At 32.3% G+C, this 24,400-nt stretch overlaps 2 protein-coding genes across 2 annotated transcripts in view; both read left to right on the top strand.

The window, feature by feature from the left end:
- Positions 1-24,400, top strand: part of LOC124365041 (hydrocephalus-inducing protein-like) — a 213,041-nt gene that overhangs the window by 110,858 nt on the left and 77,783 nt on the right. Inside the window, exons 41-43 of the mRNA XM_046820939.1 lie at positions 2,371-2,481; positions 4,340-4,515; positions 5,145-5,244. Of these exons, the coding sequence (XP_046676895.1) occupies positions 2,371-2,481; positions 4,340-4,515; positions 5,145-5,244 (387 nt within the window). The remainder of the gene's footprint in view (positions 1-2,370; positions 2,482-4,339; positions 4,516-5,144; positions 5,245-24,400) is intronic.
- LOC124365042 (juvenile hormone esterase-like) lies at positions 8,200-23,840 on the top strand. The gene is made up of 9 exons (XM_046820940.1): positions 8,200-8,365; positions 12,162-12,312; positions 13,328-13,513; positions 14,261-14,454; positions 17,879-18,044; positions 18,765-18,934; positions 20,758-20,902; positions 22,691-22,832; positions 23,444-23,840. The coding sequence occupies exons 2-9, from the start codon at positions 12,180-12,182 to the stop codon at positions 23,742-23,744; spliced, it is 1,437 nt and encodes a 478-aa protein (XP_046676896.1). The 5' UTR covers positions 8,200-8,365; positions 12,162-12,179; the 3' UTR covers positions 23,745-23,840.

Raw genomic sequence — 24,400 nt, 5'->3', positions numbered from 1 at the left:
GAAATTGTTATAATAGTTCATTAGTTTAAAAATCAAACACTTAAATATTATTTCTGTGAGGCCTTCACTTTAACCACTTTGTTTTCAGTTAAGTGAGTCTGATGATGATTTCCTTCAAAACAAAAGAACTCACAGAAAGAAAATTTAACTATTGGAGTGTTTGATTTTTAAATTAATGAGTAATTAAAATCCAGTAAGCAAGAAGCATCTACAATTTATACCTATATTGGTTAACATTTTGGTATCATTGGATTTGTGATGGAATTCAATAAAACTTGCATTCCTTTAATTATTTTGTAAAACTGCTGATTTGTATGGTATTCAAAGTTAAAAAGTTGTTATGGTCACAATTTTAAATTATCAAAGATAATCTCATAATATTTTTGTAGTGACTGGCCTTAGTGCTGTGAACATTTGACCCAAGTTTGGTTGAATCTAATTTTCTAGTTTTAAGATATTAATTATTTTGTAATAAAAACATATACAGACAGACATGCGGGAAACTGAGCACTGGAGGCCCATGTTTATATTGTAAAATGTGTCTGTCTTGAGAGTAGAAACCTTTGTCCAGAGAGTTACAGGACACTGTATATCAGAACAAAAAAGCCAAAGCAGTAATTTGAACAAAAATATTTGTAAATATATGTTTATTAACTAGAGAGTATGCCTCCAATTAAGATACTTTTGGTGTTTCTCAAAAGCTGATATGATCATTGATTACCTAAACACTTATATTTCCTTCATATTGTAAGTTTAGTGATTTTAACATCTTAATCATCACTGCAAAGTACATGAACACTGACATCACTGTTTTTTGTATTGCAATTCCCTTTGTTTACAGTTTATTTTAGACGGTAAAGATTGTAAAGGTATCAAGATATTGTCTGACATTTGCGATCATTCGTTGAAACAAGAAATCAGTAACACTACAATTCAAGATCTGCAATCCTGTGAAAGTGTCAGTGTGAAGTGCAATTATCATCATCATCATCATCATCCGACGTTTCTGTTATCACGGGTCGTCGTACACAGCCTCCTCCACTTTTGTCTGTCATTCCAGGTCTCCTCTTCCTCCCACCTGCATTTTCTGTAGTCCCCTTCTCTCTATGTCTTTCCACACTTGGTCCTCCCATCTTCCTCTCTCGGTCTTCCTCTTGGTCTTCTTCCTCTTTCCTCCTTCTCCAGTGCTATTCTAGGCATTCTATTATCTCCCATCCTCTTCACATGCCCCATCCACTGTATTCTTCTTCTTTCCATTGTCTCTTGCAGTGAAACTACCTTCAATCTTTCTCTGGTTATTTCGTTCCTTATTCTATCTCTTCTTGTAGTCTTCTCTATCCCTCTTAAAAATCTCATTTCTGCAGCTTGCAATCTGCTTACATCATTTTTAGTCCACGTCCACGTCTCTGCTCCATATAATAAAATTGGTTGGAAATAAGATTTATACATCAATACTTTTGATTCTTTCCCAATGTTCCAACTCCACACAATCTTCTTCACCATATTGAAAAACTTTCCACTCTTCCATATTCTGTTTCCAATCTCTTCTCTTATTGTGCCCCTATCTGCTATGATGATACTTCCTAAATAACAGAAAATTCTTCACCTTTTCAAGTCTTTTTCCTTCAACTAACACGTCTTTGTTATTTCCTTACCTTCTCTCTACTTTCATTACTTTACATTTTTGTATGTTCATCTCTAAACCATATTTCTTCGCCACTTTTGCCCATTTGTTTAACTCTCGTTCTAACTCTTCTTCCCTATTTTCCCATATCATTATGTCATCCGCATATGCTATCGTCTTAAGTTCTTCTGCTCCTCTGTTTCCTTGTACTTCTAGAATAATTTCATCCATTATAATATTGAAAAGGAAAGGTGACAATATGCTTCCCTGCCTTACTCCTCTCTCTGTTTTAAAAGTTTTCCGTATATTTTTCTTCAATTCTCACCCTGTTTTTACATATGCCGTACAGGTTCTTTATTCTTACTACTATCCCCTCACACAATCCTCTCTTTCTCGTACTCTCCCATATCCTTTCTCTCAGTACCTTATCATATGCCTTCTGTAGGTCTATAAAAGCTACCATTGTATCTTTTCCGTATTCCCACCTCTTTTCTAACACTTGTCTCATCACAAAAATAGCATCCACCGTTGACCTACCTTTCCTAAAACCACATTGCTCCTCTCTTCCTGTTTCTTCCAGTACTGGTCCTTTCAAGAATAAGAACAGCCTCGGAAAAGGATGAAGTGTTATCAAAAGCATGTTAATGCTTTGTATAAAAATATAAGTGGTTGTGGTTTTTTTAAACATCTGTGTAGTGATTATTCAAGAGTGTCATAGTGACAAATACAAAAATTCCATGTTGCAGCCAGGCAAAAGTAAATACCTGGAGGTGTACGCCTGCCCCCAAGTTATTGGAAAGTTTGAGGGAACACTTGTCTACAGCATGCTGAATAACCCTGAACCTGGATTCATACAGGTAAGACAGGGCCAACCATTTGGTGATTTCATTTCTTAAAGTTGGTTTTAGCAAGTTGCTATTTGAGAAAAACCCTAAACTTTTCATATTAACGCTTATTAGTGTAGGGATTAAAGGAGGTTTTTAAATGGCAAAAGCGAGCAATCAGATGTGTTTCAGGTATTGGCTTTCTGGATAGCTGTAGATCACATTTTACAGAGCTAGGCATACTTACTGTTCCCTCAATGTATATTCTCCAATGTCTGATCTATGTTAAAGAACATTTGGATGAATATAACCTAAGAGGTAGTTGCCATGAGCATAACACTAGAAATAAGGGCCTAATTGATTGTAAATATGTTAGACTAAGTAAAACACAACACAGTTATGGTTACATTGGGGTCAAAACTGTTTAATAAGTTACCATTAGCTGCTAGGAATGTTACTGTACATAATTTTAAAAAAAGTTTTACAAAATTGGTTACAAATTAAAGCCTTTTATTGTGTTGAGGACTGGGAAACTGCTGACATGAGTGACCTTAAGTTTTAACAATACATAGCCTACCATTCTAGTCTAATATTTTATATTTTATATGTTTTATGTAGGCATTTATATTTTTAGCATAGAGTATATTTTATGTACCTATTTGACAATGTCTATTACAATGTTGTATGTTGTTTAATGACAATAAAGAATTGATTGATTGATAGTTTTACATGCAACATTAAAAATGTTTTCATGAAGTCAAGCAATAAGGATATCCCTTTTCAAATAAAACAAAATTGATAATATGTAAATACATCATTGCGCCATACTGATATTATAACAATGTTCAAGCAGATTATTTTTAATTGCTGTATTGAGATTTAAACTATAGACAATAATCTCTATTTTTATATTTCTTAAACAAAACACCAATGTAGTAATCTTGCTTTACAATTAATTATAGTTTTTTTAAGACTTCAGTTTGTAACTACGAGGTGCTGGACTACTGTAAAATTTTTAAAGTCTGTTGTGGAGGGATCATTTAACCCTAATCATAAGTTCAAATTTATATAATGATATACAATTACAGTTTTTATTTCCTTTATAGTAGTTTGTATAATGAAATTCTGATTTCTTAAGTATTCTAATCTCTGCACTTTCATTGGTTACTTCCAATTTTTGTTTTACTATGTATATATAATGGTATATAAATACATAGTATTTAATGGTTTGTTACTTTGACAAGATGACAGTTAGTTTAAGAGAAAGCAAGGTAAAAGTTTATTCAAATATTATTAATGAAATATATCATTTTCCTTGATAGCATGCTCCTTTTAGCATCTGCAGCCTTGTTAGTTGATGTGCCCACGCCTGTTCTCTATTAGAGAAAGCAACTATTAAAGAAGATAGCCAGATGTTTCATCAGTGTTAGGTATAGTACAACAAGGAGACTTATTTTCCATCATATAAATTTTAACTTTAAATGGCTGGAACATTTTAAAACATAGAAGTAATAATAGTACTTTTTGGTACACAGTATGTGGATGTAGAGAAACCTATTTGAAACGGTCTGTACTGTAGAACTTTATTTGCGTAATATGAAAATCAGAGAAAATAGTGTGTTAATCCAAAGTTCAAAATACAGACAGTTTCTTGTCACAGTATGTCATAGATGACGTAAGTTGCATAGGCTTCCAAAATTTCACAGATTTAAATTGAACTTGATCTAATATTATAAATTTAACTAATGCATACAGTGATTTCCCGTTAGTTTGATTTTTAAGTCTATAATAATTAGTTCACAAATAGACACAGTAATATAAATGCAACACAGTTGGGAGATAAAAAACTTGGTGCATTATATAAATTAAAACAAGGTTCTCTCTATTCTAGATGACCTGCATTGGAGTATTGTGTGACTTTGAGTTGACTCCAAAGGTAGTGAAATTCGAACGGGTTCTCCTCTACCGGAAAGAGTGTAGCCTATTGAACCTTATCAACAGATCTTACAAACCACTGGGTTGGCGTTTGGTAGGCGTGCCACTGCTCAGCGAGCAGGTTTCAGTCAGGTGCGCCAATTGCAGTATCTCATCAGGGCAACTAACTCGACCTCATCAAATAATTTTGCAGAAATAATTGTAGTATTTATTGTTTAATATAAAATAATTTAAACTTTGAATGTAAAATAAAAACAACATTTTTTGTTTCAAAATATTTTATTTATAATTAATATTTTAATCAAAAATTAACTTTTAGAACTTAGACAGTTGAATGCTAATCCTAAAAGCACTCATAAATTGTTTGTTTTGTATAATGTATAAGATGTTAGAACATTTTATAACAGATTTATTATTTTGATTGCTTTGATAAAACTACTTTAGTAATTAAATTCATTTATTTTAAAGCTGTGGAGCAAGTTTCCAAGCACACAATGAATCAAACTAAAATATTTATTTTTTTATATGAAACAAGCATTCAGATTGTTACATTTTCCAATCTTAAACCTACAATGTACGTATAAGGATATAATTTGGAACTATTCTGTCAGTTAGTTCCTTAACCTTTTAGTGCCTATCTGCACCTTCTACTCTGATACTAAGATTGCAAATATTGTCAGTATTGATATTTTTTTATATTGGAAAGTAATCTAGTATAAGAGTTAGTATTGATAGTATAAGAGTTAATGTGTTTGTTGTAGCCAGCAGTCAGGGGTCATACAAGCATTGCAAACTGCCAACGTCTATGTCAACTTCCACGCACAATTTGTTGAAGTTGCCACCCACTCTATCCAGATCGAGGTATTTTTAATTGTGTATTATGGGTTTTCTGATCAATAGCAGCATTAAAGATATCAAATCTTCTCACAACCGTAGATGGATATATTCCGATGATATACTTTAGCCGAAAACGCCTAACACGATTATATCCGAAATTATACATTGTGTCTTTTGGAGAGTTTTTTTAATTCACCAAAAGGTTTTGGAATGGAAAAAACGCACATTCCGTGTTTATCGTGATTGACTAGAAAGTATTTTTAACCCTTTCAATGCGTTATTTTTTTTTCATGGTCATACCCCCTCTGCGTTGATTTTTTCTGGCGGTGTTTTTTAGAGATTTTGTTTTAAATAATATAAAAATAATTTATCATCAATTTCACTGTCTCTTTCCCAATTCCTTCACAAGGTGAGATTACTTCATTTTCAATTAATTTTAAACCATTACAAAATCGTAGATAAAAGTTTTTACCCTAAGAACTGTTAATCGACATAATTATGTCGGTTAATGCGCTTTTTGTGGTGTTAACCGTCAAAATTTTGTCGATCAAACATTCCCTCGAATAATTACTTTTATAATATACTCCGGGGTAACGTATCGTTATATAATTCATGCACCATTGGCATTCGGGAAGAAAAATGCTAAGGAACAGATGAGTTTTATTCTCTTTGTATTATGGTTATGACGTAGCAAGCTTGTTATTTTGAACGTAAAAAAAACGCAACGCCGTTTGTTGTGACCGCCATATTGCCGCTGGCCGTTCTGTACACTTTGGCCGAGCTGTGGATATTTTGTAAGTTTTAATAGTTTTACGCGTGTTTTAGTGTCGTATTTAATGTGTATGTGTGTTGTTTGATGTCGTAGTAGGGTAAACATATATATTTTAGAATAAATCAATTTCTATTTACTGAAATATGTTTGAGAAAATACCCGGCTTTGTGTAGGCTATGGCAAAAATGACTTGGCTAAAATTCAGATTTCACATAGTTTGTTATTGTTTTCCACTTCTAAAACGTTATTTATAGCACTCTTTTAGCTCTGAAGTAACTATTTATTTTTGGTAAATAGATAGTTTTCACAATAAAATATATATTTCCTGTAATTTCTTTGGTTATATATAATAACTGTTTGGGTTTATTCTATATTTTTTCAATATCTTTAATTATATTTATAGTTTTCTAACTACATAATATTTCCTATTACTTATAAACCATAAATTTATAAATTTTGATATAGTACAAGCTTTAGAAACTATTTTATATTTTGCTGAATGAAAATGTTCGCAAAAATTTTTGAATAATGGCAAAATTTAACTTTTTTTACTTTTCAAAAAATAATTTATGGTAATTATTTCATTAGCTACTGTATATTCTATTTTAATTCTAAGTAATAAAATATGCAAAATAAACCATGTATTCATTAGATAAATGTATTAGCAAAACTTGTTTTACCAAAGTCTTACGTGTATACCCGATTTTCAGGAATTTATACGCAATCGCTGCTTTTTGTTCTATAGCTTTATGATGCTTTCATAAATGTGTATAATGTTTTATGTTTTTTCTGAAACTAGATAAAATTTGACACAGAAATGGCTATGCTCACTATATAAATATTTCTCACTATAAACTTCATTTGCTCAGGTTATGAGTCCCCGCCCAATTATTTAAATATTTTTTTTGTACAATTTTATATTTGATTTAAAAAAAGTGTTTATTTAGAAAATTTTTCGATGGTTTAATTTTACCAATATAGGTGCAATTCTACGTTTAAAAAATTCTTGAACACGAAAAATATTTTTACTCCTTATTTTATATTGCTTTCTATTTTTATTATTTTTTAATAATTTTTTTTAAAAAAAAACCTCGACGTGCGAGAAGCTCCAAAAACAAGCCTCGACACTACAGGATGAAGATGACGCCGCACAGTTCTTAGGTTCTTAAAATAAAATTCCCCTAAAATATGCTAAAAATATTTCCCTAAAAGCTAGCTAACTAAACCTACAAACCATTCCAACTCATGTTTTATAAAACACTCAAGAAATTGTTTCCTGTTCAAAAACGGGATTTCCTTCTTCAAAAACAATAATAGGTTACGCTTTGTAAAAACTAATAAATAATAAGTCATAAAAAAACTAATAGATAAATAACTAAACAAAGGTAAAACCATAAAACACACAAAAATATGTCAGTAGAACATAACAACCATCACTCTAGAACAATGACTGGTAAACCAACAACAAACATAAGCTGACAAACGATTGGCTGCACGGGCAATGTAGCGTCCCGTCTTGAATGCCAGCTGATTTCTCCAGATATTTTTTCTAAAAGAATCGATTTTTTCGAGATTATTGACTCCAATTAAATCGAAAGTTTGAATCTTCTCCTTTTGATTCGGTATAGTCATCAGTCATAGTCCATTAGTCCATATCATCTTTTATTATAATTCTCTTTGAGGAAATACAATGGGTGTCATAGAATGCAATATGATATAAGGGCGAATTTAATTATAGGTTATCTTTAAGATTGAGCGTTTTCCAGTTCCCAGTAGAGAACTCTTTCAATGGGGGTGGCGGTATAGAATGTCCTCTCCAGTAGCCCCCATTGTTCCGAGCTTCTTTTCTTGAAGTGCCTGCTCCTCTGTTAATTGCCTTAAGGTTGGATTTGGCAAGCAGGTATGTACAGCTTTGATCCCGTATAGCTGGGTTTTCTCTTCATACAGTGCAAGGTGATTGAATTGGGCAGGTGGCAAAAGTTGTTAGCGTTTCTTGTATTTGGGGGGGGTGGGGGGGGGGGGGGGTGGGGGGGGGGGGGGGTGGGGGGGGGGGGGGGTGGGGGGGGGGGGGGGTGGGGGGGGGGGGGGGTGGGGGGGGGGAAAAGATTTTTACATATATGAAGTATGACTTGTTACTTATATCTGTAGATTGTGTTTAATACTACAACTAATTTAAACATTTTCTTATTTATAATGCAGACTTTAACATATTTATGACACATTTAGGCTCCTCAACCTCCTGCTAATTGGTCTGATGTCTTGCTGACATATGCGGATGCTCCTGCCTGTCTTCAGCCTTTACGGGAGGTTCCTTTCCCCATTACATATAATGAGGACTGCCTTTATCTCAACGTCTTCACTCCTTACTTGCAGGTAAATGTTGAGAGTCAGTATTCTATTATTATATGGCTCAAGCTGTATTTCAATCCCAAAAAGTTACTTCGACCATCAGGGTAACATAATCTTATTAATATATGTTTTTTCAGTAATGTTTATTTTATTAAAATATCTTTATTGTGATGTGCCTTTAAATTGTATGCAACTTTTTAGATATTTAAGAATTCAGTAAAACACATTTTTATGTATTGTCTCAAATAGAAGACAGTTTTCAATTCACACTATTGGATTATTACCTTACCTTGTCTTGAATAAATAAAATGTTTGCAACATGTTTATAAGACATCAGGTTTAATTTTAGGAGAATATCCAAAATTTTATCCTTTGAGAAGGGAGTTTGAAAATAATGGAAAAACCCCTTGTCTGTTTTCAAAATTTAACAACCTTTAACAATGAATCTAGTTCACTCATTGAATCAAACTTGCACATCGGTCTTAACATTTTACAAATTAATATCCAATGTCTCCGTAATAAATTATTAGAATTAGAACACTTGTCTAAACTTAAGCATATAGATATTATAAGCATTTGTGAGCACTGGTTACTAGAAGAGCAGATATCTTTATTTACACCTCAGGGCTACAAAGCTGCAAGTATGGTGTGTCGCAAAGCCTCAAAAAATGGGGGTGCTGGTATTTTTATAAGAGATTCGCTTGAATATAGTGAACTAGACCTAAGCAAATTTAATCTAGAGCAAAATTTAGAAAATTTCAGGAATAAAATTGGCCAATTTAGAAGTAGCAATAGTTTCTCTGTATAGATCACCTTGTGGTAATATGGACTTATTTTTTGATAACTTTGAACAAGCTATTAAAAAGGTTTTGCAACATACCTCTAAGTTAGTCATTGGAGGTGACTTCAACATACCATTCCATAAAACCACTGACACAGTGACAACCACCTTTGTAAACATCTTACGCTCTCTTAACTTGGTAGCTATAAATAAGGCTCCTACAAGAAATGATTCGTGTCTCGATAACATCCTCGTAAATTTTTCAAGGGATTGTTATGAATTAAAAGTTTTGAATGACTGCATTTCCGATCATAATCCTCTTCTATTAAATCTAAAACTTGATAGATCATGTAGACCAAATGAGACAGTCACATCCTCAAAAAAATGTATGCGTAAGCAAAATGAGACACAAATTAAATTGTTTGCAGAAAGTTTGGAGAGTGAAAGGTGGGAAATAATTGATACCTATAAAAGAAAAGAGATTGACATTGAAACTTTATTTAACAGTTTTTCTAAAAACATATAACAATATTTGGTATCTATCATCTCCATTAGTTAAAATTGGTGTTAAAAGCAAGCAGACAAAGAAACTTTTGTGGTACAATGAAGATTTAAAAAGAGGTAGAGAAATAATGCTAGGTTATTTTGATGTTTTTAAGAATCTTAGAAAAACTGGGTCTCAGCATATGGAAGCCGCATATAACCTTTATAAATTCTTCAAAAAAGAGTATAGAAAAAAGCTCAACCTAGCAAAAAGGGCTTGTTTTGAAAATCATATAGAGGGAGCTAGTAATAAATGTAAGGCTGCCTGGGAGGTAATTTCCTCAGAAACACAAAACAACACAGGTGTGACACCAACAACACTTGATCCACACCTAACTAACCAGTATTTCATACAGTCGGTGGCAGACATTCAAACTAACATTGATAACACTGACATATTGGCAACCAACCTACTGGCTAACACTTTAACTAACTGTGTACCTCAATTTACTTGGTCATTAATCACCCCAACTGATGTAACTAAGGTAGCTGCTAAATTGTCAAACTCTAAAACTTCCGACTTTTATGGTATATCTAATTATATTGTCAAGAACACAATAAAACACATCAGTTCACCATTAGCTTTCATCTTCAATCAATGCTTATTACATGGATATTTTCCTGATCTTCTAAAAATTTCCAAGGTATTGCCAGTCTACAAAAAAGGGGACAGATCTCTGCCCCAAAGCTATCGCCCAATTTCTATAGTCCCCATCTTATCAAAAGTTTTTGAATCTATAATGTATCATCAACTTAATCAACATTTTGAGTCCAATAATATAATCAGTAATAACCAACATGGCTTTCGTACCAATAAATCTACAACTTCTGCCGTTACAGAAATAGTCGTTAAAGCACTTCATGCTTTTGAACAAAAGGAGTCAGTTGTTTTAACACTCATTGATTTAAGTAAGGCGTTCGATTGCGTGAATCATGGCATCCTCCTCAACAAACTTAAGATCTATGGTATATCAGAAAATTCCATTAATATATTGCAGTCATATCTATCGAATAGAGTACAATATGTTTCTGTTCAAGCTCAGCAGTCTACCACTCTTTCTGTGGCCACAGGTGTACCACAGGGTTCAGTTTTAGGACCATTCTTATTCATCATTTTTATAAATGATCTGCCCTCTAATGTGTTGTCTAACATTGTTATTTATGCTGATGACACCACTCTTTTTTCATCTAATAAGCAGTTGAATACTCTGAAAGAAAACATGGATGCATCTCACAGCTTGGCTTTAAATTGGTTCACTTCTAATAGACTGATATGTAATCAGGAGAAAACGCAAAATCTGCTTCTCAGCTTATCTGAAAATTATGAAGATCAATCTGTAAAATTGTTGGGTTTTCATCTTGACAGCAAGCTTAATTGGAAATCACACATTGACCATGTATGTAGAAAAATATCTAGAGTCTTGTATCTAATGTGGAAACTGAGGGATTTTGTTAGCTGTGAATATTTGAGAGTGGCATATTTTGCCTTTTTTCAATCACACATTTCCTATGGCATTGTTTTGTGGGGTCACTCCAATGCTGTGAATGATATTCTTCTCATTCAAAAAAAAGTAGTTAGAACCATCAGTAGAAGCAGCTCTCTAGAACATTGCAAACCACTTTTTATCAATCTCAAATTCATGACAGTTATTAACCTTTACATTTTTCATATACTAGTCTATACAAAATTACAAATTACAGATTTCAATACCAGACAAGATTTTCATCAACACAATACCAGGGGTAAAAACAAATTAGATCTCCCTCAGCACAGGCTACTCAAAACCGGCAACTCTTTTAAATTCAATTGCATAACTTTTTATAATAAGCTGCCTGCATCTGCTACAATGACTCCTTTCAATATTTTTAAACTAAAGATAAGTAACTGGCTCATATGCAATCCATTCTACTCTTTAAAAGAATTTTTAGATTCTGACATAAATATCATTTTTTGATTAGTTTGATTTGTAGATTTCTGATTTTTCTATACTGTATTAGCTATAACGTAATTAACAAACCATATGCACACTCTTCATAGATTATATTAAACCTGTTACTTGGTCATAAAATTAGTATAATTATAGTACAATATTGTAATAACTAATTTTGTTGTTGTAAATATCAGTGCTGTATATTTTGACGATGCCTATTTCATATTGTTGTGACCAATGGCTAATAAACTTCTTGATTCTTGATTCTTTACCTTTATACAGCAAACACCAATGCTGTGTTATTAGTCTGCATTGAGATACTTCCTCAATAAGACCTGTGTAAACTACTACAAAATTAATTTGCTTTAGAAAACTACCAATCTAAACATAAATAGTCTATATGTAAAATTGAGTTATTTTTTATGGCATATTTTAACACAAATGTATTACAACATAAACTCCTGAAAGGTAAAAATTGAGGTTGACTGCGTGTCAACCTCGGCATAATATGTTTGTTGAGTGTTATGTGCTCTATGATTGATTGTTCGTCCTTTGTAATTTTTAGCCCAAAAATGGCAAAGGGATGCCAGTCATCGTATGGATCCATGGAGGCAAGTTCTATCAAGGTTCCAGCGCAACTGAGAAGTATGGAGTTGACTTCCTCCTGATGAAAGATGTTGTTGTAGTTCTGATGAACTACAGGCTTGGCATCTTCGGTATGTGTTATTTGTTATGTGTTTGTTGTAACTATAAGTTAACTATTATGAGTAAGACATAGTAGGAAACCTAACTTACAGTTGATTTTGTTATTGGGATTTTATCCTTTGTTGTTGATGATGGAAGGTTTATGAAGGTGAAGGATTTTTTCGAACATAGGCTGTCCTTCAGTGATATAAAAATCAGTAACACAAAGAAATGTGCATGCACAATCCAAATATACTTCAGGCTAAAATAAACAAATTAAATAAAAGTATTGCGCATATACATGTCAGGAATCACAACAAATAGACAACTACATATGCACACTATTTCTAAGATATGTATCTAGTCTAGATGGCATATTAACAGAATTTATAAAAACTGTAGGCTCTAAACCACAACTGTGATTTCTTTTTCATTTCAATGTAATCCTCTAAAATGGCTCTTTACAAAAGAATTACTGTTTTGAAGCCCAACAAACCACCAGATTGTTTAGACAAATACCACCCAATAGCACTTTTTGGAAATATTATAAGAAGACTGAAAGACTTATTTACACTTGCTTCGGCAGTACATATACTAAAATTGGAACGAATCATATATTAATGATGATATTTATATTGATGCTTGCATTCTTCCTATGCAATTGGGTTTTAGCCCTAGTCATGAATTGATTTAGTAGACCTACTAGCATCTTTTATTTTAAAGGTAACAAGAATTTTTCAGGTATTTGTCAATATACATTCATACAAAAAAACATCCTTTTGGGTTGTTCGTGGTTGATTACTGCGAGTAGACATGTATGAACTTGACAGAAATGTTTGTTGTGGTTTCTAACATACTCGTATCATAACTTTTTTAATAATTTGTTTATTTTAACATAATTATAAGTTAGGTGATTTATTTTTCATTAAAATGTACCTAGTTTCATTTCTGTTCTTGATTTTGACTCTTAATTACTAAACTGGATGATTCTGAGACTGAAAGATGACATAATGCAAAAGAATCAATTTCACAGTAAATTACTTACAGGCTATCTAAACATGAATTTGGCGGAAGCCCAAGGTAATGCTGCCTTGAAAGATGCAGTCATGGCTCTCAAATGGGTGCAGACAGAGATCTCCAAATTTGGGGGAGACCCAAGCTTGGTGACTATAGTAGGGGACAGCTCAGGCAGTGATATGGTCAGCATGTTGTACTACTCACCTATGTCTAAAGGTAAATAACAGTAGTATAAATTAAGAATACGTTCCTTTTCGCCACTTGAACTGTCAAATATTTTAACAAGTTTTTCAAAGTGTCAAAACTTGCAATTTAAAAACTATTTTTTAAACAATAAACTTATATTTTTGTTATACTATAATTATTAATTCTGTTTTATTACTAATAGTTTTTTACTTAACAACTCATTTACTCATACTACCAAGGTCATCTACTTAAGTTCATATTTACCTGCATCAACATAACCTATTTATATTGGCCAAGTGACTATATTCAGACGTTTTCTGAGTCTCCTTCAGTAGCCTAACCCTCCCTTACTGTGGAAGAGTCTCATTATATAAGATTAATATCAGACTAATTAATTTAATGAAATCAGTGTGCATGAAACATTATCAATCCTCTAATATAATTTCAGTTCATTGCTATTTCTCATTAAATATTGCCAATACTACTCTAGGTACAGTGTAAAATTCTAACTACTATTACTTCAATATAGCACCAATTGGATCTTTTTATTAAGTGCTTGTACCTCCTATTACGTTGGGTTTTTGAATTTCATAATAAATCCTTTTCAAAAATAAATATAATTTGAGAAGTAAAGAGGCTGCTTCTTATAAACAGAATGTTGTGAATGCATGGCTAATATTTGTATCGTCTCAATATATGGAGGTTTCCTCTTCTGCAATTAAGTCGATATGTTTCAAGATATTTTTGCAACTGTTAACTTGGATAATGTCCTTGTAGGTCTATTCAGCAGAGCTGTATCACAGAGTGGGTCAAGTCTCTCTGATACGGCTTTCCTCCCGTCTACAGCCAATCTGGGCCTGAAGATGGCTGAAGCCTTGGACTGTCCAATAGACTCTCCCCAGTCTGCAGTCTCCTGTTTACGAGAGGTCGATGGTGTGATTCTGGCTGAGAAACAGAAGATATTCAAAGGAGTTAGTTTTCAAAAAATAACTTGTTTTCTGTTGGCTTAATTATTACTAACGAGTTGCAGTTTGTTATTACTTCCACTAACCGACTTTATTTAACATTTTAAAGTTTCTAATGAAAACTCTTACAAGATACCTCTTAGTGAAAATAAGTTTCCACGAAAATATCTCTAAATGTAATTTAACTAGCTGACAAATAGTTTGACCTCGCTTTCTTAGAATACCCATATAAGAGGTATTTCCTTATTTCCTACACTTAAATTTGGCATAAAACTCAACTATATTTAGGCATCATCAATTCTTCACCACTTTAAGAATGTTTTGGTGAAAAACAGGAAGAGTAATCATATATTATTTACATATGTTGATAACCTTGAAGAAACAAGATTAATGATATTTTAAAAAATTGTGTTTTGAATGAATTAATCAGCTCTTCATTTATAAAGCAAAAATACAAAGAACAGTACAAATCTGTAAAAATCTAGGTATAGTATATACAGATTTGAGAAATCAATACTAAATAGGTATTCATTTTGTATAGAAAAAGGTTCTTAAAAATGGATTTTAGAAAAATACTGTCTGTCTTAAATTGGGTGTCAACATATTATGTTACACACTTTTTTTAAAGAAAGGTGAGACGCATACACGATTTTTAAAGTAAATCTATTTTTAGTTATGATTCACCATTCTAAATGTAAAGCTCCACTTAAAACCAGCTGTAAAACTTCTCCACACCATACTGTATACTACTGAGAAATTTGCAATGATAACTGAAATTATGAGTTCTTGTTGCTACACCAACTCAATAAACCATTCTTTGTTTAAAGTCTTTATGATTATGGAAGTTTTGTGAGAGTAAGAGGATTTGTTTAGGACATAAATTTGCTATCATCCAGTGATACAAATAATCAATAACACTGTTTTGAGATCTAAAGTCTGATCTCTTCCTCAAAGAGGTAAAATTTAACACATAAATGAACCAATAATATCAAAGTGTTATGATATGCGTAAGTCAGGAATTACAACAAATATGTTGTGGGTTAACTCCATGTCTGTTTGCTTGCAAATACTCGTCCTTGAAAATCAAAATGGTGTTTTGACCACTAAACAATGGCAAATGTCTGGAAAAATCCTGTTACCTTCACACCAATTATGACCAGGCCTAAATCCAGTTTGGTCAGAAGTAATATGAGCATCAAGAATAGGTGAAATTGGCAATACTGTAAAATAAGTCTCTCAAACTTATAACAGTCCACAAAAGTGCTATTGAATGGCATTAAACCTATACGGGGTACAGTCAAAAAGTTTCCAAAATTGGATTATGTAACTTATATGTAATTAACAAAGTTAAAAACCTACAAACCTATTTCCTCTCAAAATACTCTCCCTCTGCAACAACACACTTGCCCCAACATTCATATAGCTGTTCAAAACAAATTTTTTAAATCTTTATTTGAAAGTTCTTTAATTGTTTCTGTTGCCATTACCTTGACAGTTTCAGTATTTGCAAATCGTTTTCTCCTTTAATCATATTTTCAACCGCAGGAACAGGAATAAATCAGCTGGTGAGGTGAGTAAGGTGGATGTTCTAACATAGTAGCACTGTTCTAGGCTAGATAATTATGCACTAACAAAGACTGATGTACAGGGGTGTTCTTATGAATAAAAATCCAATATTTACCACCTATTTTTTTAGAGCATTTCTTCCTAATGGCATCTCTAAAGCACCTAAGAATTTCCATATAAAATTATTTCTGAAATGAACTCATATTGAATAAAACCATGTACTCAACAAATCCTTCCGGCATTACTTTTCCTTTGCTTTTGTTCAAGTGAAATTTTTCTTTCCTTGATGATGTTTTTTGTTTCCATTCAGAAGACTGAAATTTTGTTTGAGGGTTATAGAGAAAACACCATCTTTTATCACCAGTTACAAATTTATTATGAAATCCTGATCTGCATCGGCCATATCAGTTAACTCACCAGCGATTAACATTGGTTTTCTTTGTAGTCAGTCGTCAGTTAGAATTTTTGGGACCATTTGCAAACAATTTTGATGCATGTTAAAATGATCACAAAGGATGCTGACTAAACTACCAGCAAATGCAATTTCGTAAATCTTTAGTCTCCCGTTTGCTCGTAAACTTGCAGTACTTGCTAAATGTTTTCATCACTGGTTGCAGTTAAAAGAAGTCCACTATAAGCGTCATCTAAATTTTTTACGTGACCTTCACAAAAACGTTTGTACCATTCATCAAATTGACTCATCTTTATTGCCTTGTGTCTGTAAACATGAGTTAACAACTCAAGAGTTTCACTAGGTTACTTTTGAAGCAAAATACAGAATTTAATGTTTGATTGCTGTTTACTAATTAATTGATTGACATGTTTCAAATCGAGAAGGTTAACTCTGCACATGAAAATAATCTCCACAAGTAAACAGTGGCAACTGAGCGATACCAGCACTACAAATATTTCTTCCTCAGGAGTAGTACCAACTGCTGCAAAACAAATATCTTATTGGCAAAAGCAATGGGATTTAAACAGAATCCAAAAAATGTTTTATTTTACCTTGTATAAGTGATCTGCTTGTTTGCTTGTTTGTTGTCAAAACAAAAGCAGTTAATTCTTTTCAAAGAGTCATTTCAGAGGATTATATTGAGAAGGATTGTGGTCTAGAGCCTGCGTATTTTATAAAATTCTGTTAATATGCCATCTAGACTAACAGCTTTTTTAGTTTGCATTGCAGAAATAGCAAAGCCAAACCCTTCCAAAGAAAGGATCTGAAGATTCCCAAGAAGGGATGACATATCTTTAATTTCTTTATTCTCTAGGATATTAGTTCATCAGATCAATTACTGGTACGGATTCTGTTAAGGCTGCAATTAATTTGGCTATATCGGAGGTATCAGGATGCTTTAGAAAATGTTTCTTAATGAGGGTACATCAGTGGAGAGTTTCTTGAGAAAGGCTAAGCCTTACTATTGCTGCAGATAAATAAAGTCTGATCTATTCTTTCATTTCTGACTTCTGGAGTTATTGAGTAAATTGAGTAGAAACTGTTTTTGAATCGCTAGTAGTTGTAAAATCATTGTATACATCTTCATACTCCTGACTCTATTCAGGAAGACATCCTAAATTCCCTATGGAAATGATTTTTTTCATCCAGAAGCAGCTCTTAAAACTCCATATATCCCCTGGATATTTCCAACTAAAGAATAGTTCTCTATGTTATCCCAGTTGCCATATCATGATGCTATGAAATGCGATGTTTTCTTATTTTGACTAAATACATATATATTTTCTTACTTTTAATTAACCTTATTGAAAAAGCCTTATACCCAAAGGTTTCTTGACTCCTAAAGAAGAGAATTCTATTCTTTGAAAATAATGTTTTATTTTTTAAATTGTGTGTTTTATCGTTGTCTAGGTTAAAGGAGCTGAAAATCCATTCTTGCCTACCATTGAACAAGATCTGGGAGAAGAAGTATTTTTACCAGATTATCCTATTAAGATGATGGAAACTACAGGGGATATACCTTATCTCATGGGCTTCACTGATGGCGAGGGGCTTATGTTTTTGAAGGATCCAGAAAGTGAGTATTATACAGCTGTGACATATTATGTTGGATCAACATTTTAAACAAACTTCCTATGGAAATTCTATCAGAGGATATGTATAAATTACAATTATAAAGCGTTTCTCATCAACAAGGCTATGTATTCCTTTGATGAGTTGTAATGTAATAGTTCTAGAAGTAAGGTACGGTATTCCATAAATCAATAATTTTTTGCCCAAAACTGTCATAGTTATAATAATATTATTTTAAACTCACTTTATTTTCTTGTGATATGAACATGTACGAGATACCATTCTTGTTTCTTGTGTATGTGTTTTTGTATCTTATCTTATAGACATAATTTAAAAATCCTGGCACTATTAATACGTATTTGTGTATACAGAACAGAGTTAATTGAAATTTGAATTTTTCAAACTTCAGGATCATATTTTTGTAACTACAAGACTGTTAACAATGATTAGTTTGGGGCTCAGGCTTAACACTCACTTTTTATGATCTTTTGAATCAATACGTTTATTCTGGCAGTGATACAATGTCATTGGTTGGATGAATTTCATTTAATTTCTTTAAAATAAACTAAGATACTGCAATTTAATATTAATTTTATTATTAAGTAAACAATTTAGAATTAATATTCAGAAATTAAAACTAGTGTCCGAGAAATTTCTGGGTCACACATTATTATTGTGATAGTGTATTAATATTACTTACACATTACGTAAATGCTTGTTACAGCAAATCCAGATCAATTTGAAAAGATACAGGAAGATTTTATCCCTTATCTGCCAGTCTATATGCTTGAAAACGAACAACCTGAGGTGCTGCAGAGGATAGCTACTCAGTTCCAAAATTTTTACTTAGGGTTTAACAGTTCCGTAAATGACACAATGTATGGGTTTATTAATGTAAGTATTTTTAGAAATATATCAAACTACTTTATTGTAAGAGTAAAAAAATATCTCATTTAAGAGACAAATCTTGCAATTCAGATACTGTTATGGAAGTTTTAACTAGTTCCATAATACCTTTTATTCTTTTAAGTACATTTGTATGTTATTAATAATATATGAACATATCAGTGTAATATGTGTACATATTGGAAATTAATCAATATTATTGTTATTTATTTTTCTTTCGTTGATAGCCGATGGTCACATTGTCTAAGACATTTCATTGACTTTAAGTTAAATATTTCCCAGGTTTAGATCTGTGATCAAAGCACGTTTATCGGTACCTTGTACATTACCAACTCTACCCCTTATTATGTTAGATAAGATCCTCACACAGGCCAGTGGCAGATGAGGACAGACATAATAAGGCTTAAAGGGGATCAGCCTCTCCGTTATTAAAAAAATTCACTTACATTTTAGTTTAAAACAAAGATTAGTTCTAATTTGTTTCTTATACCCTAACTAGCAGTTGCCCGCGGCTGGTTTTTCATCATTCGTGGTTTTTGCTAGGTGTTGATAAGTTATTCAGAACAATAAATGTATATGGATGAATCTCGGTAAACTAATTAGGTTATAAAGAATCAAATTCAGTCTATTAAAATTAATTTTCTGTCTAAGATATTTCCAGTATTATTTAGGAATGTGCCTTCAAGAAAATGTATCAAAGAAACCCAATTTCGATCATAAAGTGTCTTCTTTCAGCTCTTTTCATTTAACTTCGATGTAACCAAATTTGATTACCTTATGTGCAAACATTCACGGATTTGTACAATGAGGTTATTTTCATAATAGCGTTTAATAGTATTTTCATTGCATTAGATAGTTTATTGATCATTGGTGCAATCTGAATTTAAAATTAGACAATGACGTCCTCTATGCAACCTGCATTACACTACTGATCAAGCACTTTACAATAAACATTTTCGGAATTTTAAATGTAAACTAATGTTTCTGCCTCTTTGATGAACTTCAGCTGAAAGTATTAACAGCTGTTAAGTATCAGTTCACTTTGTATTACGTGTCATAGCGCAGTCTGTCGGATCAAATATAAAACACTCCAACATCAACAACAATTTATAATTAAAAGATTAATTAAATCCATGTTTCCCTCTCTAAAAGTATGCCTATGTTACTTCCAGGAACGTGTAGAATCACTGTACAAAATTTCACGATGTTTCGTGCATTGGTTCCAGAGTTATAACGAAACATACAAACAAACATTCGCATTTATATATATAGATTACATAACTCTTTTACACAAGGTCATAACTGCTTGGACAATGTTTTTATCACCTGTCATAGAAGATATGTTTTGTCAAGAAATGTAGTTCCTTTTATTTTCTCAGATCATGATGCAATTTGAATTAATCTGACAAATAAAATTTATGACAAATATCGAGCACTGTAGCTGTTAAATCTCTGTAAAATGTAAACTGTTATCAATGAATTATCCATTACATTAACTTTGTATGATTGGCTAAACCTGATCTTTCATTTTATTTTAGATAGATATAGTACAGAGTTAGTATTTGAAGCAAATCCTATTATAGTTAATAATATTAAATTCCTACAAAAAATTAAAATTCAGCAAACATTATGCACAAATAAATAACAATTTGTTAAGCAATGAATTGTCTTCCATGAGAGATAGGCTTTTCTTTTTCAAGTCACTGACTGAAGATACTACCAGCAATGAGCTTCAGCAACATATTAAGACCTTACAAAGAGAGTATAGACAGGCAATAATAGATAATAATCTTTATTGTTTTCCTGTTTAGTACAACACAGATAGGGAGTTTTCTTACTGTATATCGAAAACTGCCCAGATTATCAGCAATAGAGCACCAGTATACCTGTACTACTTCAATTATGCTGGGAATTTTCAACGAAGAGATCGGCCTTTCCATAAACTAAACGTAACAGGTGAGTTGATAACTGCTAACTGCTGCAAACATTGTAACATAATAACACATTACTAATATACACATTCCCAGTTCTGGAACACTGTTTCTACAGTAAGATATAAATGACCTGTGTTTATTTATTTATGATTGTATGTGCCAACTTTAGTACGAATTAAGAATTACTGAATAAACATAGATGAATAAACATTAACTGAGAAATCTTTTGCCACTAACAGAGCACAATTGAAAAATTAAAATTGCACCTAAAAAGTTGAAGAAAATCAAAATGATTAACTGTATAAATTACATTTTCTTGATTATGCTCAAATATTAAACAAGGTAGGAGTAGGCTAAACAGTGTGTTATGTAGCAGATTTTGCTGAGATTCAATGCAAAATTTCAAGTGCATAGACAGGTACATTTCATTATTGACAGAGAGAACTACAAACAATAATAGGACAAAGCAATTTTTACATCCCCAGCAAACAAAAGAAAAATTATAAATTAGAATTTAGAATTTATATTAAATAAGAAAAAAAGTCTACTCAGTGACATGCTTCAACTCTCAGTCAAATTCCGTGGTTGGGTATGCAAATAATAGAACTCATTCTTCTCTATGTAGAAATTAGTTGCATGCAAAATTAAAGTCTACAAAAGACATACTTATCAATTTATTTTGCCACAATATATATTTACAATTTTGTTCATTAAATTGGGTTTCATATTAGTGTTTAAATATTTACACACATAGTCACCATAAAATGATGTTGGATTTGTTGGGATAATTAGGGTACACGAGTTAATAAATCACATAAAAATCTTATAAATATACTGGTTTTGTTTAAAAGTGTTTTTATTCTGTTATTTTCTCATTGTCATCATAGATCAATGTGAAAATATTCACTCAGCCAAATCCAATGAAGTAACATTCTCCATAGTCGAACTCAGTTTTCCTCATACAGACATGAAGCTTCATACACAATTTCAAGACAGTAGGTCAGTTAATTTTTAAGATATTATGTGGACAGACAGGCAGTCACAATTTTTCAGCCCTACAAGTGATAGGCTTCGCCAATGCTCAGCCAATGAGAGATGGTTATAAAGATTATTACCTTTCTAAATTGAATTGTCTTGATCATGTTCACATATTTTATGTAAACTACACACAGGGTGAATAAAAGTCAGGACCTCCCTTCTATTTTGTTCTAAAGTTTAAATAAGGAGATATCTTTTGGGTAAGCCTAGTGGTGCAATGTGGAAAGGAAGTTTCTTTTGGTAATTATTGAAAATACGTTGTCCCCAAAAATATGGTTTTGATGACAACTCAAAAATTTTAAATGTAAGCCCCTTGAAAGTTGCCACCAAAATCCCGTATTTTTGGGGGATACAAATAATTTTCAAAATCACCAAGTGAAACTTTTTTTCCACATTGCACCACTACCCAAAATATGTCTCCTCATATTATAAAATTTAGAATAAAATTGAGGGGGTCTCCTGACTTTTTATTAACCCTGTATAAAGACTTTTTTAACTGCATCCTGCATTATAATAGTCTGTTACATCTGATGTGGTGTTGTCATATCACTGCCGACATTAGCTGTACCCTGGTGATGAGATGGATCAGTAATGTTTCATACACAAACCTGGCAACAGTGTTGTGCGCGGGGAGTAGAGGAGGGATTCAAACACAACAGCTACCATCAAAATATTTTGCTTTAGCTGTGCATGTTTCAATACAGAGTTTTAACCAGTATACAATTATTTTCCCACTTCATTTGGCACCACTGAATATGTTGAACTCTTGTAGGGGTCAGTCATGGCGAAGAGTTGGGATATTTGTTCTATCGACCCTGTTTTGTCAAAGAACAATACAACATATCAGCGTACCCGAAGGATATGAAGATGGTTGAAACGATGGTGACCTTATGGACAAACTTTGCAACTTATGGGTAAGTATTCATCAAAACTTTTTGAAAAATCATCTGAGTGGCATATCTGAAACTCATTACTTTGTCACAAAAGAAATGTTATGTTCAGTAATATTTAACTTGGATATTATTTTATGTTTTTATCGTTAAATGTAAATTTACTATACTGCATCATCTTCAATAAAGCATCGCAATAAAATTATTATTGACCTTACACTTACACATTGTTACATATTGTGTACTTAATAAATTTCATTCAAATTGAACAAAATATTTGTAATATAACCCTTTGAAATAGATTAATTTTAAGAATAAGTTATTTTGTGAAGTACCGTATTGGTATTTTTTGGCTCTTGGAAAGTTGTTTTGTAATATTGAGTTAATGACCATATGTACATAATAAGATATTAACTACCTATTATACAATTGTATTTGGTTAGTCACATATTATTTTTTTTTTTTTTTTAATATAGTTGTTTTTAATGATTTAAAAATATTGCAATGCTGGTATTTCAAGATTAGATGGAGGAGAAATATAAAATGTTTATAATATTGTGAATTAATTTAGTAAACTTCACAAGATTTTATAGTGAAAAGGCTTCAAATAAAATATGGACTAACATGATTTCTAGGGATCCAGTGCCTCCTGGAAGTAACTTGAAACCAACCTGGGAGCCTGTGAAGGGAAAACTTACTAGACACTTGATCATCAATGATCCTCTGGTCATGGCTCCCTATCCGGTGTTGGAGGATAGATTGGCATTTTGGGACAACATCTTCCAGTCCCTGTATGGGGAAGCCACACACCTTCGCATGGACAGAAGTTATTCAGTGTATATAATTGTGTATTTCCTCTTGTTGTTCTGCGCAATTCTTGGAATATATTGTTACTTCAGGCGTAAACAACACAGCTGTTATAGTATTTTGGATTAAAAATAAACTCAGTTTATAAACATTACTTAATAAATATTTTACTTAATTTTTGTAATGATTTATTTCAAAATTAAATGTTTAATTTTGTTGTTTCTTTTTAACGCTTTATTTCTTCTGATTTAATCATTGGTTAAGAGTTAAGGCCGCTACACACGTTCAATTCGGCTTGTCAGTTCGGCTTGTCAGTTTGGCTTGTCAATTCTAACTGACGCAGCAATCACATACTCACGTTCAGTTTGGCTTGTCAGTTCGATCTGGTTTAATTAACTCCAAAATTTTGTTGTGCTTGTGTTTCGGAAATTGCAAGTTAAATAATGTTTTCGGACGATGAATTATTACTAATATATGGTGCAGTGGCTTGTGTAATTGTGAAAAGAAGAAAGCGTCAACTCAAGCGGAATCAGTGGACTAAGGACTGGCTTTTAAATCGAGCCCAGTACTCCCATGTTAACCTTTTAAAAGAACTTCGGTTTCACCCCAAAGATTGGCATAATTATTTGCGGATGATGAACGAAGAAACATTCTTTTCCCCTAAACAACTCTATGAACTGAAGAACTCCTTCCTCCAAGAACTCATTGCACTGACAACACAGTGTAATGTAAATTAAAAAAAAAATACTTTTTCAAAGTCTGCTGTCACTTGGAAAAGGGCTATA

This window comes from Homalodisca vitripennis, chromosome 6, assembly GCF_021130785.1.
Source record: "Homalodisca vitripennis isolate AUS2020 chromosome 6, UT_GWSS_2.1, whole genome shotgun sequence".
NCBI lineage: Eukaryota > Metazoa > Arthropoda > Insecta > Hemiptera > Cicadellidae > Homalodisca > Homalodisca vitripennis.
This window is presented reverse-complemented; position numbering and strand designations above follow the sequence as displayed.